This window comes from Mandrillus leucophaeus, unplaced genomic scaffold (assembly GCF_000951045.1).
Source record: "Mandrillus leucophaeus isolate KB7577 unplaced genomic scaffold, Mleu.le_1.0 Scaffold118, whole genome shotgun sequence".
Lineage (NCBI taxonomy): Eukaryota > Metazoa > Chordata > Mammalia > Primates > Cercopithecidae > Mandrillus > Mandrillus leucophaeus.
In genome coordinates this window covers 666292-680978 of record NW_012100098.1, presented here as the reverse complement: position 1 = coordinate 680978, position 14687 = coordinate 666292, and the positions used below count along the sequence as shown (strand labels likewise).

Sequence of the window (14687 nt, the reverse complement as noted above, 5' to 3'; positions counted from 1 at the left end):
AGTTGTACCATTTATTGAGACACAGACAGGGAAGGGAGGTGTGGGTAGATTCAGGGAGAGGGTGGGTCTGGTGGGGGACTGGGGAGGTTGAAGGGTCTTTGGGGACCACTCTCAATTTCTCTCTCTCCAAATGGCTTGGGAAATTCAGCCTCCTCTCAGTGGTCAAAAGATCACCCACAAGTCACCCAAGCACATCACTCAAGCTGGCAACTTTAACCTCCCCTCCCACCCTATTGCAGGACCAAGAAAAAAACCTGAGTAGATTTGAGTGCTTTCCAAGATGCAAATAGTCTGGTATGAAAACACCCTGGGTCTGAGGTCCCCTGGCTGTTCCTGCTCCTGAGAAAGTGACTGGAAAGGGCAGCAGAGGTGGGGTGAGGAGGGCAGGGAGAGGATTGCAGGGGCCCTTGCAGGGCTCAGCAGCTAATACCTCCGGCTGGACGTCTTGACCGTGGTGGTCTTCCGCAAGATGGAGGTTCCCCCAGAGACTGGCCCTCCCTTGACGGTGCTGTAGCCCACATTTGTGCTGAATCCACCCTTGGTGGCCCCCCCATTCCCGCCCAGGGCGATGCCACCTCCGCACACAGTGGTGGAGTTGCCAGTCACAGCTGCAAAGCAAAGGGTCTGGATTAATCAGGGTGGCCGTGCCAGGAGAGGGCTGGGGGACACCCAGAAATCAGTGGAGAATCAGAACAAAATCAGGCAGCAGAGCTATGGGAAATGGATAGAGAAGCCCAGTACTAGGACCCTCTGAACCTGTCTCTAGGGGCTCGAATGGAGGAGAGCATGCTTTAGGACAAGGACAGGTTGCATAAACTGAGCAGAGTTCTGGGGCCTGGCCAGGGGTGGAGCAGGAAGCGGGGAGTAAATACTCACAAATGCTGACTGCACTGGGACATTCTCCAGACATCCTAGGGGACACAGAAAGGCCGGGAGAGCAGTCAGTGGTCCCTGGTGCCCACATGAAAACCCTCTCCTTCCCTCTGCCTTTACATTGGATCAACTCAGTGGATCCTGATGACAAGACCAGGAAACGTGAGAAGTATGTGTATAGGGCTGTGCCCAGGTCCAAAACCCGGTGCTGCAGAGAAGGCAGAGTCACCAGTAGGCTGTGCCAACTCCCATCCTCCCCTTTTCTTTCCTCTCTCCCCATGTGGGCTATGGACAACATCCCTGCCCCAATGGCAACAAGCCCACGACCAGACAGAGCTGCCTAATTTCTGCCCACTTTCTCTATTTCATGCCTTTCCTAAGGACAGAAATGGTGGATTTTTTTTCCAAAGCTTCCACTGCTGGTGGAATCTGGTGATAGAAGAGGAAGTTCCATTCCTACCGGGCTGTCAGCCACAATAAGGATTAACAAGAGTTGTGCCAGCCAAGGAGAGGAGTGACAGAGGCAGTGGGCACAAACAGATTTTCCCTAGCGTCAGTCAGGATCTTGCTCCCTGGTTCCTCCCTCTCCCTCTTGACCCCAGAGCAGACTCCTCGGGCTCTCCCCCAGGGCAGGCCTGAACAACTCTCTGGGTCGGAGAGGAGGGGCCACCACCTGCTCTCCTCGCTCTCCAGCAGCTTGCGGTAGGTGGCAATCTCCACGTCCAGGGCCAGCTTGACATTCATCAGCTCCTGGTAGTCACGCAGCAGCCGCGCCAGGTCCTCCTTGGCCTGGTGCAGGGCCACATCCAGATCCCCAAGCTTCTTCTGAGCATCCTTGAGCGCCAGCTCCCCACGCTGCTCCGCTTCCTCAATGGCCGTCTGCAGCTGCTGACACTGCCCAGCAGGGAGAGGTGTTGGAAGCACCCTCCGGGGTCATCCCATTCATCTCTCTGCCCTCAAACCATGAAGGCATCATGATTCCCATATCCCTGCCCCCAACCAACTGGGAAAGAAAGAAGAGAGAAGTATTCATCTGAAGAGATGCTATTACACAAGCAGGATCAAGTAAGGCCACTGGGAAAGTCCTCACTGAAGTCTAACGTCAACCTCTCCTACTGCAGATCAGCCCAATGCCTCAGAAGAGATGAAATAAGTAACAGAGCCTGATTAGTAACCAAGTGCTTCATTCTAATCTGTGGAAGAACCCATAGTTTTCAGCCGTCCTCAAGATGGAGTCGGCATCAGCATCTGTGACCTGGCCCCTTGAACGGTCTACCTTCTGTTCTGACCTCCTAAAGATGGGATGGATCAGTCTTCTTGGAGAAGGTTGTCCCACCTGCTCTACCACTCATATACCGTGTGACATTGGACAAGCCCCTTCCCTCTCTGGGCCTCAGTTTCTCCCCTGTAAAAGGAGCCTGTGATCAATGGCCTAGCATTCTATTGTGTCCATCAAGAGAAGAGTAGGCCTAGCCTCTCGGGATGACAATGAGAAGGCCCTGCCAACACCAGGCCAGACCCCCCAGCCCCCAGGTAGAGTCCCACCTGCTTCTTGGCTGCATCTACCTCCCCCTGCAGCCTCTGGATAGTGCGGGTGAGCTCAGCAATCTCGTTCTTGGTGTCCCGCAGGTTGTCCCCATGCTTCCCAGCCGTCACCTGCAGCTCCTCATACTGGGGACCAAAGAAGTGGCAGTGAGCTTTCAAATGGCCCCAGCCCACTCCCACAGCTGGAGGCCCCATGCAAGTTGAGTATATCTGGCCCCCCAGACTCCAAGAGTCCCAGAGGCCCAAGCCTCTTACGATGGGAGAAGATCTGATCAGACCCCAGGCCTCACACCTGAGCCAGCTATGCCTCTCACCTTGGTCTGGTACCAGGCCTCGGCCTCAGCCCGGCTCCTCTGGGCAATCAGCTCATACTGGGCCTTGACCTCGGCGATGATGCTGTCCAGGTCCAGGTTGCGGTTGTTGTCCATGGACAGCACCACATTGGTGTCAGACACGTGGGTCTGCACTTGGCTCAGCTCCTGAAGAAACAGAGACAGCTGCCACCAGCATCCCTGCTCCAGGCCCCAGGAAGCATCAGGGGGTGAAAGACAGGTAGCATCAGGAGGCCTGTGCTCTTGTCCAGGCTCCAGCCTAGAGCAAAGTCACAACTGGAAAGACCTCAGTCTCCCCAGCTGTAAAATGAAGCTCCCATTTTTACAGACTTCATTTATTTTTGTGGGTTTGCAGGCTTCCAAAAGATTAGAGAGGGAAAAGAGAATGTGTACTCCCTGCACTACCACTGATGCCCGGCACTGTGCTAGCACATTCACTAACCCCTCTAGGCCTCAGGACACCCTGTGCGGCAGGCGGGCCCATGGCAGGCTCACAGGGTGCCCATGGCAGGCTCACAGGCAGGCCCGCGGCAGGCTCACAGAGTGCCTTTGTGCAAATTGGGGAAAGACAGCCCTTCAGGTGGAAGCAGCACGTCCGGCACCAGCCGAATCACCAGCTGCACCACCATCCACAGTGGCCCTGACCGTGGACATGTGATGAAAGAGGTTTGGAGAGAAGCGATGCATCCAAGACCACCAGGTCCAGGGTGGGACCCAGCCTCAGACCAGTCAATTACACCACAAAGCCCAAGTGGTTTCCTCTAGAGCACACAGAAAGGTATAGACTGTCGTGATGTTCTTGGGCCCTCCTGTTTCTAGAAGTATCGTCTTTCACACATAAGTAGGCTTCAGGATGCTGTGAATGGCAGGTTAGGTGATGGAGAGTCAAGGGTCTCTGTTCTGGTCTTGGGACCAGCTGGATCACTGGTCGCACGTGGGGCTCTGCCTCCATCTCTCCCATGGTCCTTCCTGCTCTGGGTTGCCCATAGAATGCCCTAAACAAATCACTCATTCACTCAGTACTCCTTAGAGGCTCCCTGATGGGTGAAGAACCTTAACCCTAAAACCCAACACCTCCCATATTCTGGTCTTGTGTCCATCCTTTCTCAAACACTGGCCCTTCGTGGCAGCCCAGGGAATTATAATAGAATAATAATAACAACCCTCGGACGCTGAGCATCACTGTGGTTCAGGCTCTGCATTAGGCACGTGGCAGGTACTAACTCATTACGTGCCCTTTTCCAGTAGCACAAAGAGATTAAGTAACTTGCCCCAGATCACAAGCCAGTAAGTGAGGAGCTCAGTTTCAAACCCCAGGAGTCTGACTTCAGAAGCTGAGAGGACATAGACTAAAATAGAGCTAGGCAGGAACAAAGAGAGACAAGGGGTAAAGAGAAATACCAAAGGCAAAACCAATATCCATACTGATGTGGATGCAGATTGTTAAATCAGATTGTATTTCAAAAAGTGGGATGAGGAGGTTAGAGACACAATCAATCCAGTCACTACAAAAACTTGTGGTTTTTGGAAAGATATGAGTTTTGGAGATAGACAAGCCTGAGATCAAGTCCTCGGCCTGACGTGCACTGGCTCTGTAGCTGATGTAGCAGCTAAGACTTGCGATGCCTCAGTTCCTTCTTCTGTACCACGGCCTGATTATACTTTCTTCCTGCGGTGGTTGTGGGGCTTAAGATCCATGTATGACCCATGGCATGTGCTGATTTAAGTGCATTCTTACCTGCCCAGACTTCTCTGAAGGCCACTGGAGGTGCCCATAAGGCCTATCTGTCACAGATAAGATTGTGTTGTCACAGCTGCCTTGTCTCCTTCCCCACCAAGATGAACTGTCAGCATCATCTTGAAGCATCCTGCCCCTGCCCTCCCCAACTCAGGGTCTCTCTCCAGCCCCATGTCAGAGCATAGTCCCGAGGAAAATCAACCCGAAACTTCTAAGACAAGGAGGCAAAAACTCTCCACTGAACAGCATCAAGAGTGGATGAGGTGATGCAATGGTCTTGCTAGACCAAGGGGATAGAAAGGTCAGGCTTGGCCAGGTGCAGTGGCTCACACCTGTAATCCCAGCATTTTGGGAGGCCAAGGTGGGCCGATCACTTGAGCTCAGGAGTTCGAGACTAGCCTGGGAAAAATGGCGAACCCTGTTGCTACAAAAAATACAAAAATTAGCCGGGCATGGTGACGTGTGCTTGTAATCCCAGCTACTTGGGAGGCTGAGGTGGGAGGATCGCTTGAGCCCAGAAAGTCGAGACTGTAGTGAGCCGTGATTGCGCCACTGCCCTCCAGCTAGAGTGATAGAATGAGACCCTGCCTCAAAAAGAAAAGAAAAGAAAAGAAAAGAAAAAGTCAGGCTTTCCAATGAAAGGGAGCTCATGAAATCAGAGCAGAAAGAGCTCTGTGAATCGCTAAGGTGTGTGTCTCCTTAGACACCAGGGACTCTAAGGGGGAAAGATAGTGGAGACGTCTAGGTAAGGGTAAAGGGAGCCAGCAGGCAGAAGTGGCATAATCGGAAGAGGGACTGGGTTCCGCAGACACCCCAGGCCAGAGAGAGGCCACCATGGAGGCTGCCTTCCTGCCCCGTGAGACACCCAGTGATAGGTGGTTCACCGCCCAGATTGCTGTGGGATCTGGCTTGGCCAAAATCAGACCATGGCATTATTGAGAGCCATGCTGGTTCCGTGACTGATTGAGCCCATGAGACAACAAGGGAACAACTGTACTGGCCTTTGTTCTCACCCCACTGAGGCACTGCTAGGCCGTGAGGACCTCTGACAGGAAAGGGCCCAGGCTTGGTCTCTACTTCTCCTTCCCTTGCCTCCTCCTCACCTAACTGTGCCCACACACTCGATGTGGGCACTCACCACCCACTGGTACCCAAGCACCATGCTCCTTCACGCCTCTGTGACACTGCACAGGCTGGGCCCCAGGCTGCAAAGTCCTTCCTGCTCCTTCTCTAGAAGTCTAGCCCCTCCATCAAGATCCAACTCAGATGTCATCTCCCTCGAAGGCTTCTGCAGCCCTTCTAGGAAGGGTCAGCCACGGCGTCCCCATGTGCCTTTGCACCTGTGCCTGTCCCCCACAGCTCTCATCACCTGATAACCTGTCCCCACAAGAGCTGAGACTTTGTCTTTGTTGCTATGTGGAAGGTGTTCAGTAAATGTTTGTTAAATAAACAAGGCATAGCAATGGAAAGGAATGCTGAGTGTGCCAGCTATGTGCCTTAGACCAGAGAAAAGCCAAGTCCTGAACAATCAGAGAAGAAGAGGAGAGAGAATGGAACCTAAGGGACCACAAGGAGGCCCCAGACCATGAATGACCATCAGTGACCCCGGCAAAGTAGAAACTGGGGAAGCACCTAAAAACTCAGCATGGCGGCCCAGAACACTTCCCAGCAAGTTCCATCCGGACAGGCCGTGCAGAGATGCTGGAAGGCAAGCAGTGCAGCCAAGGATAAGCCTGGGAAACAGCAAAGTCAGAGGACAGATGCTGTTAGATGAACTCTAGGCAGGAATAACACGGAGGTCCCTTTGGGCTGATCCCTACAAAAGATCCAGGAAAGGCCAATCGCTCAGCTAGCTGCTTTGTCATTTGCCACTTTTCCATCAAGAACAAACCGGTCATCAAAGTGGAAAGCACAAGAAAAATACTTGAGAGGAAATGGGGACCCAAGACAGGGAAGGTGAGAGGCCTTGGCCTTGTTGGAGATCACAGGGATCCAGGCCGGAAGAGCATACACTCAGAGGCTCCAGGGACTGCCAAGGGGAGGAATGCCCCTTCTGGTCATCCTTGAGAGATATGGAGAGGAGGAGACCCCAAAACCCCACAGTAAATGGCCTGATTTTCAAACAGGAGAGATTTGGAATTTTTCAAATAAGGCTGACATCAACCTCCTCCAGACTCATAGAATGAATTCCTAAATGTGTGTGGGAGGCATGAAGCCATCATGGGTTCCCTAAGGAAAAGTGGAACCAAGTGGATTTAATTTTCCTTCATGATTATAATATTAAACTGCTAAAGGTCTGCCATGGACAATGTTTGACCAAGCCTTTCATAGCATTCTTGAAAGAAGACAGAAAAATGTGGTCCAGGTAAGAGTACTGTTAAGAGAATTTTAAAGTAGCAGAGGCTATTTAACCACAAATTATTGATTAACAGACATGGAACAGTCTGTTAACAGTCCCATGGAAAATCACCACTGAAGACCCACAGGACTTTGTTTTGGGCCCTGATTGCCTTAACATGTGTATCAATGATTTACACGAGATGCTATCAAATACCTACACTGAAAGTTTATCCCATCTGCAGATAACACAAAGCTATGCATCACTAATACATTGGATAAAAGAATCAAGTTACTCAGAGCCCACAGAGCTCAAAATGTTGGGATGACACCACAATGGCATTTCATAGGAAAGAAAGGGAATGGTTAACTATGCCACTCAGTTTCAAAATTCAGCTACCCAAATACAGGAAGTTGGAGGAGAGTAGATGTGTGTCTCATTTGAAAGGATTTATGTGAAAAAGTCCAGGAGGGGTTCTAAGAAGCCAACATTGTGAAATGACTTCTAAAACAACACATAAACTAGTGCACTATTAGGCTGCATCAATAGAAGTTTGTATCTGGAATCTCCCTCCCCATCCCTCTATCTTCTGAATACTTTACTCACATGCCACAGATTTTTATCCTCTCATCATCGTGACTTCTAAAGGGCTGTCATGTGAAAGGCATAAGTCACATGGAAGACAACTGGATATGTGCAGCCCAGAGAGCAAAGTCAAGGGCAGAAGTCATGAGAAGGAGATCTAAGTCCGTGCTCTAATAAAGTTGTTCAACAATGGCAATGCCTGCCCTAAAAAGTAGTGAGCTCCCTACCACAGCAAGTGCTTGAGTAGAGGTTACATATGATAGGGATATGTCAGGGATATCATAGAAAGTGTTCTTGCACTGGATGAAAGGTTGGTCTTGAGGTCCTGCGGACCCTAAGAGTCTATGATTCTATGGTCAATTCATGTTAAGTTCCACCCTCTCACTCCAGTCTCCAAAGCCCCCTTGTCTCCTGGAACCCCTCCTGGATTCTTTAATCTACCCACTACTCACCTTCTACTCCAATCTGGAATCCCAGTCCCTCCTGTCTGCCCATTCCTGCTCCCTCATCCCTTGCTCCATTACAAACTGGGCAGGAGGGGGCAATATAACAGTGACAAGAGTCAGACTTTGGAGTTCAAGAGCCAGATTCAAATTCTAGAATGCTTCTTCCTAGCTATGTGACCACAAGCAAGTAATTGTGAGCCCCAGGGTCCTTGACTATAAAATGGAGACAATAATAGTACCTGCATTATGTGGTTATTGAGAAGATTATGTTAAAAGCTTGCCCCAGTGCCTGGCCCATCAAAAGCACTTAATACGTGGAAGCTAATATTAATTAAAGTGTCAAAGTTTTAGGCTGTGTGCGGTGGCTCACGCCTGTAATCCCAGCACTTTGGGAGGCCGAGGCGGGTGGATCATCTGAGGTCAGGAGTTCAAGACCAGCCTGGCCAACATGGCGAAACTCCATCTCTACTAAAAATACAAAAATTAGCCAGGCGTGGTGGCAGGCACCTGTAGTCCCAGCTACTCCAGAGGCTGAAGCAGGAGAATCGCTTGAACCTGGGGGCAGAGTTTGCAATGAGCCAATACTGTGCCACTACACTTCAGCTTGGGCAATAGAGCGAAACTCCATCTCCAAAAAAAAAAAAGTGTCAAGGTTTCATCTTCCACCAATGAGGCTGCACTGGTGAATTAAGGTCAGACCTCCATTGAAAACCCCCAGTGCTGTTTATAACGTATGCAAACTCTCCCTGCCCGTTGGCCACCTCACCATTTCATAGAGTTGCTGCAGGAAGTCAATCTCCTGGGTCAAGGTGCCTACTTTGCCATGCAAATCCATCCGGCCCATGTACGCTGCATCCACATCCTGGGGATGAGAGAGCAAGACACAGCCTCAGCCCCCAGGGATGTCACCTCCTCCCGAATCAGCCCAGTACCCTGGCAGCCGAAGGACCACCTCCCCCACCCTACTCGGCTCACCTTCTTGAGCACCACAAACTCGTTCTCCGCAGCAGTGCGCTTATTGATTTCATCCTCGTACCTGTTACACATGGGAGACTCAGGCCAGGCTCAGCCTGGCTCTGCCTTTCAGGCATGGGACCCACTCAGCTTTACGGAAGCCCTGATGGGTCACTCACTGGTCAAGAACACCCCTGAGGAGCAGTTCTTTAATGTAGCCAACCAGTGAAGAAATGTGGGGTCTGCCTTGATTCAAATATTCCCTCTCCCCACCCCATTTTAGGGAAAGAGGCACAGAACTTGTGCAATAGTATGGCAATCAAGAGCTGCCATCTCTTTGGATCCAAGCCCTTAGGAGGCTTTAGAGGGACAAGTGAAGATGTGTCAACAGTGGCTGACCTTTACTGTCACTTTCAACAACACGGTGTCATTCAAACCAGTTAACTCCTCCCCAACCACTTTCGATGAGATTTTAAGGCTTAGAAATTGCCATGGTCGATATGTGCGAAAAGTCATTTTTAAATGTGCCTTAAAGTTATAAATATACATATCAACCAATCATAATATATAAACCTTATTTGGAGCTTGAGTCAAACAAGCCGTATTTTTTAAAGTTACGACATGTATGGGACCACTGGAAATTCAAAACTGGCTGGATATTTAATTATATTGAGGAATTATTGTTTTAAAATGTATTAGATGTGATTATGGCACTGTATGTTTTATTGAGTCATATAGAAGAACTACATTCATATATGCAGATATATGAATATAACTTGTAAAATATTAATGAGTGAAATGACAAGATGTCTGGGATTTGCTTCAAGACTACAAGGGAATCAGAACACGTAGAAAAATGCAAAGTTAAAAAACAAAAAAGACTACACAGGAAGAAGGGAAGTGGGGAGGTGTAAAAAATTGGCTATGAGCCGATGATGATTAAAGCTGGGTGACAGGAACATGGGGTTCACTATACTATTCTCCCTACTTTAAAGACTTTTTAAAATTACAAACAAACCTGCCAATTCTCCAGATGGCAGCAGGTGCTGGACTTGAGCACCTGAGGGATCCAGCTCTGTCTGTGTGTCCCCCAGGTGAGCCTGGGACCCTGGGAATGGGGTGGCCCTCTCAGCAGGTTTCCCACTGCCCCTCCTCATTCCCACATGGCCCCTCCTGGCCTGCTCTCCTCACTTGTTCTTGAAGTCCTCCACAAGGTCCTGCACATTCCTGAGCTCTGAGTCCAGCCTCCCCCGCTCGCTCTGAAGTCTGTCCAGCGTGCTCCGCATGCTGCCCAGGTAGGCCTCAAAGAGGGGCTCCAGGTTGTTTCTGGTGACACCCAAGTTCTGGCCCTGCTCCTGCAGCAGTGCCCACTTGGTCTCCAGCACCTTATTCTGCTGCTCCAGGAACCGCACCTGAGCCAGAGCAGAAAGGGTGGGCTGACGTCATCCTCCGGTCACCAGAGGGGCCAAGGATGGGGTCCATTGCCACCTCCCCTCCTAGGCCAGGGCATCATAGGGACACTGCAGCCGCACCTACACCTTGCTGTGGGGAAGGGTCCTTAGGGGAACAGACTGCTGGAAATGACCGTCCCATCTGATGGAAAGAACTCTAACAAGTTAATAAGCACAAAAGCCCAGCTCAATAGTAGCAGTACCAATTTACTAGTTGGTAACCTTGGTCGAATCATTTCTCTCTGAGTCTCCCTCTCTCACTTGTCCTGCGTAAACTGGACTAGATCTATGTTTCTGACCCCTAATTCTGCATTAAAATCAACTGTTTAAAATGTAAATCAACTGTTTAAAATCACACACTTTGGGAACCTGAAGCTGGAGGAGTGCTTGAGTTCAGGAGTTCAAGACCTGCCTGGGCGACATAGCAAGACTGTCTCTACTAAAAATCAAAACTACTAAAAATCTCTACTAAAAATTAGCCAGGTGTAGTGGCATGCGCCAGTAGTCCCAGCTATTCAGGAGGCTGAGGTGGGAGGATTACTTGAACCCAAGAGATGGAGGTTGCAGTGAGCTTTGATTATACCACTGCACTCCAGTCTGGGAAACAGAGCAAGACCCTGTCTCAAAAAAAAAAAGAAAAAATTAAGAAAATTGGTGAACTGGGTGAAAGAGTATATAGGAGTATGTTGTACTATTCTTGCAACTTTTCTGTAAATTCCACATTTTTTCCCAAAAAATAAACTTTTTAAAAAAATACCGATGTATGGGCCCTTCCTCTATAGACTCAGAAGGAAGCTTATAGTGTGGGTTTAACAGGACCCCCAGGAGTTTTTGACCCAGCTGGGGTTCCAAGACAATCTCTCAGACTTCCGGCTCCCAGGCTGTGATTCTGCAAGCCTGGGAAAGGTTTTGGCTTATTTGGCCTCTGGGACAGTCCCACAGGAAAACCAAAAGTCACTAGGGGAGAGGGTGAGGAGGCAGGCAAGACGGCTTGCTTCACATTCTGTCATCCAGTCTCTCCAGGTCCTACCTCCACAGCACCTGGGCCTCAGTCACATGGCCCGGGAGCACCATGCAGCAGGTGTGCCTATCGTGAGCAGTAACACCTCTTAGTGCCAAGAACCACGGAGTCCAGGGGCCTGGTTTCCAGTTCTGCCTCTGACTCCAACTCCTTGTATCATCATGGGCAAATCACTTGAGCTCTCTAGACCTCGATTTTCTCATCTCAAAAATGGGCACAATATCACCATTTCTGACTCTTCATAGAAGCACTGTAGGTACCACAGTAGAAAAGAGATGTGCATGTTCTTTGGAAAAACACAAATCACTGAACCAAGGGACATTTGTCTGCCAGACCTTCCCCATCACGACCCACGTCCTTGGCTCAGGATCGAGGAGGACAATGCCAGCAAAACAGACCAGGAAATCCCAGCACAAGTGCTGCCGCCATCCATGTGGAGCAAGGGCAGGGTTCAGGACACGCCTATGGGCAACAGGTCAAACTCCACACCCCCAGAGCTTGGTGACCTGACGACCACCCTCCTCATTGTCCACCCCAACCTGAGCCTCTTCGCTCAAACAGAGAGGAAAAAAAGGAGAAGCGAAGGGGAGCCTTCCTTTATGACCCCACCCACACACAACTGTGTTCTGATCACATCTTGCCCTTAAGCCTCCCCCAAGCCTGAAAGAATGAAACAAACAGGGCTCCATGCCCTTAGCCTTGAACAACTCTTTCAACTCCTGAGCCATTGTTTCCCCAGCTGTAAAATGACAAAAGGCAATGCGGACCACCCCGCTAAGAGGAGCAATGAGGACCATCCATTTTTTGATGATGAGGTAAGGCTACTGTGTAATCAATCGTATTAATCATGGTGGTAGAATAGGCTTCAACACAGGCAAGGTGGGCTTGGCAAACAGGACTCATGAGTAGACTGGAGACTCCCCCGCACAGGCACAGCAAAGACCTGAAGGTTGCCTCCAGCCACCCACGTTTCGGCATCCCAGGCTTAGACGGGGAGAGCTCCAGAGCTCTGTCAACAACCACCCTAGTACAAGGGGGCTTATAGCAGCCCTAGCCCAGCCCACCCTCTCTTAGAGGTCCCGCTTCTTCCCCAAGAGCTCCCTTCCTCCTTCCTGCTTGGCTCACCTTGTCGATGAAGGAGGCGAACTTGTTGTTGAGGGTCTTGATCTGCTCCCGCTCCTGAGTGCGCACTCGCTGGATCTCGGGGTCTATCTCCACATGGAGGGGAGTCAGCAGGCTCTGGTTGACGGTGACCTCCTGGATACCCCCAGGAGGACAAGCGGGCCCGAACGTCTGCCTGCCAGCCCCCTGTCCTGTAAATGCCCTGCTGCCAAAGCCAAAGCCCCCCAGAGCCCGCCCCGAGGAGGCCCCTCCGGCCACACTGACAGAGATACTCTTGTGGCCCCCCAAGTTATAGAGGCTTCGGCTGCCAAAGCCACCTGTGCTGGGGCCACAGCGGGCCCCACCACCACTGCCACTGTTCCGGGACACCGTCACTGAGCTGAAGCTGGTGCGGGCCTGGGACCCACCCCCTCCACTGGCAGAGTTGGAGCTGAAGCCCCCTTTGATGGAGTATGTTTGCCGAGAGACAGAGGACCTCATAGCTGCAGAGAGGCCAGAGGGCAGGACGAGAGGGCAGGAAGGGAGTGCCGTGAGCTGCTGGGCCACCGTGGGCTTTTTATCTTTTCCCAGCTGGGCCGGCTCCCCAGCTCCACAGACACTCCTGCCCCATCGCCCCAGGGGGAGAGGGAGGGGTCTCCCCCAGCAGGAGGGAGGGGCCCCCCTGATTATCACCTGTGCTCCAGAGCTGGGGCTGAGCTGAGACTGTCTGGGGCAGGATGCCACCTTCTCCCCCTGCCCCCAGGCTCTCCTTGGTTGGCACAGGATGATACGGGCTCCCACGGCCACCCCCACCACCCAGTGGCTGCCTTGCTGTCCTCCTACCCAGCCCCAGTGGCCGCTGTCAATAGAGCTCTGTTCTATGGGGTTTGTCCCAGGCCCCTGTTGTAAGCCAAGGCTGCAGGGCCTGGGGCTGTGCAGGTGGTAGGAGAAGGAGCATTGAGCAATGGATTGCCAGAGGGAGCATCCAGGCCTGCTCCCTTGCCACCCCCAGCCCACGGCCCACCGTTCCTCACAGGTCCAGGGTGGGTGACACAGGTGACAGGGTGAGAGTGGGAATAGCCTGTGCCTCTGCCATGGAGCGACAGAGCCTTCTGGGAAGTGAGCCTGTGCAGGCAAAGTGAATTCAAAGACAGAAAGAGGGTCCCTGGCCAACCATGGGGGCAAGGCACTTGATCAGGAGGTAGAAAAGGCCTGGGGTCCTCAGGCAGGGCCCAGAAGCCTGGGAGCAAAGGACCCTCTTATGGAGGCTGAAGAGACAGCAGGGGATTTAACCAATACCTGAGATCCTTGACCCTCTGCACCACAGCAGAGTCCCCACAGAAAGGTTCGGCCACTTTGGAGGGAGCTGGAGGTGGGCTGAGGACACAGACCACCCTGGGTGGAAACAGGCACAGCTCCAAAAGGCAGGTGTTCAGAAAAAGCCCCAGGAGGCCCATGCAGAAACCCTGTCACTCCCATCTTCCCCTTATGCAGGAGCCCATGTGTCTGATTCAGAGGGGCCTGTGGAGCTCCTTAAATCACCTCATATGGTCGCCCCCAACTTCCTATTCACCTCAGTCTGCTGGGACCAAACAAAGCCCCGAGCAAAGATAGAGACGTCAACTGTCAGGGGCAAGGGGTGATTGAGGAGGTGACTTTAGACACTGGCCCTCCTCACCCCCTTCATCTCTCAGCAAGAAGATGGGCTCAAAGTGAACCGAGACTTGCCTGAAAAAAAAGAGCGAGGACAGCATCGTTGTGCTCCCCACCCCCACAAGATGAGCAGAACGACCAACCAGCCTGTGTCCCCAGGATCCCAAAAGAGAGGACATGGGACTGCCATGGAGAAGGCTTGGCCTCCCTCAGCCCAGAGAGGGCAAGTGAAGAGACTGCCTGCTCCAGGACCAGAGGGAGCTGTGGGATCTTCTCCTAGGGCCCCTGGGAGGCTGTAAGTGGTTCCCAGTTGCTTGAAGAAGTTGAACCCGGCTCCCACAAGGAATGAGAGTGACAGCACTTGCAGAACTAGTCCCTTAATAGCCAAGAGGAGATTTTGGAGTTAGGACACTGGGCATTTGAGGAGCCAAGCCGAGCCATCTCCCACACTGAGCTGCGTGTCCTGGAACAACTCGCAACTTCTCTGGAGCCCCATTTCCTCCTCTGCCTACAAGCAGGGCCCTCCATGGAAGCCCTTTGGAAAAGCGATCCCTGGATGAAGCCACCACTTCCCACTGACCTTTGTTTCCTTTACCCAGGCTGAGATCACTTTCTCAGCCTCCCTTATCTCTCCCTGGGCCGTGTGGGAG

General features: G+C 51.7%; 1 protein-coding gene across 2 annotated transcripts; it reads right to left on the bottom strand.

Moving 5' to 3' along the window:
* KRT79 (keratin 79, type II) lies at positions 1–12914 on the bottom strand. Of its 2 annotated transcripts, XM_012001887.1 has the most exons (9): positions 12409–12914; positions 10003–10223; positions 8833–8893; positions 8624–8719; positions 2733–2897; positions 2419–2544; positions 1547–1767; positions 877–911; positions 1–608 (listed from the first exon to the last, which is right to left on the bottom strand). In XM_012001887.1, exons 1-9 carry the CDS (start codon positions 12883–12885, stop codon positions 424–426), a joined length of 1587 nt encoding a protein of 528 aa, XP_011857277.1. In that variant the 5' UTR covers positions 12886–12914; the 3' UTR covers positions 1–423. The 2 variants fall into 2 exon arrangements, with proteins under 2 accessions (XP_011857277.1, XP_011857267.1); XM_012001877.1 differs by having other exon boundaries at positions 295–911; positions 12409–12911.
* Positions 12915–14687: the final 1773 nt, after the last annotated feature.

Excerpts from the sequence above, each read along its gene's own strand:
- KRT79 (XM_012001877.1), bottom strand. The coding sequence starts at position 12,885 with ATGAGGTCCTCTGTCTCTCGGCAAACATACTCCATCAAAGGGGGCTTC. Across the intron at positions 8,894-10,002 it reads GTGGAGGACTTCAAGAACAA|GTACGAGGATGAAATCAATA; the intron begins GTGAGGAGAGCA and ends CATGTGTAACAG. Across the intron at positions 2,545-2,732 it reads AGGCCTGGTACCAGACCAAG|TATGAGGAGCTGCAGGTGAC; the intron begins GTGAGAGGCATA and ends TTTGGTCCCCAG.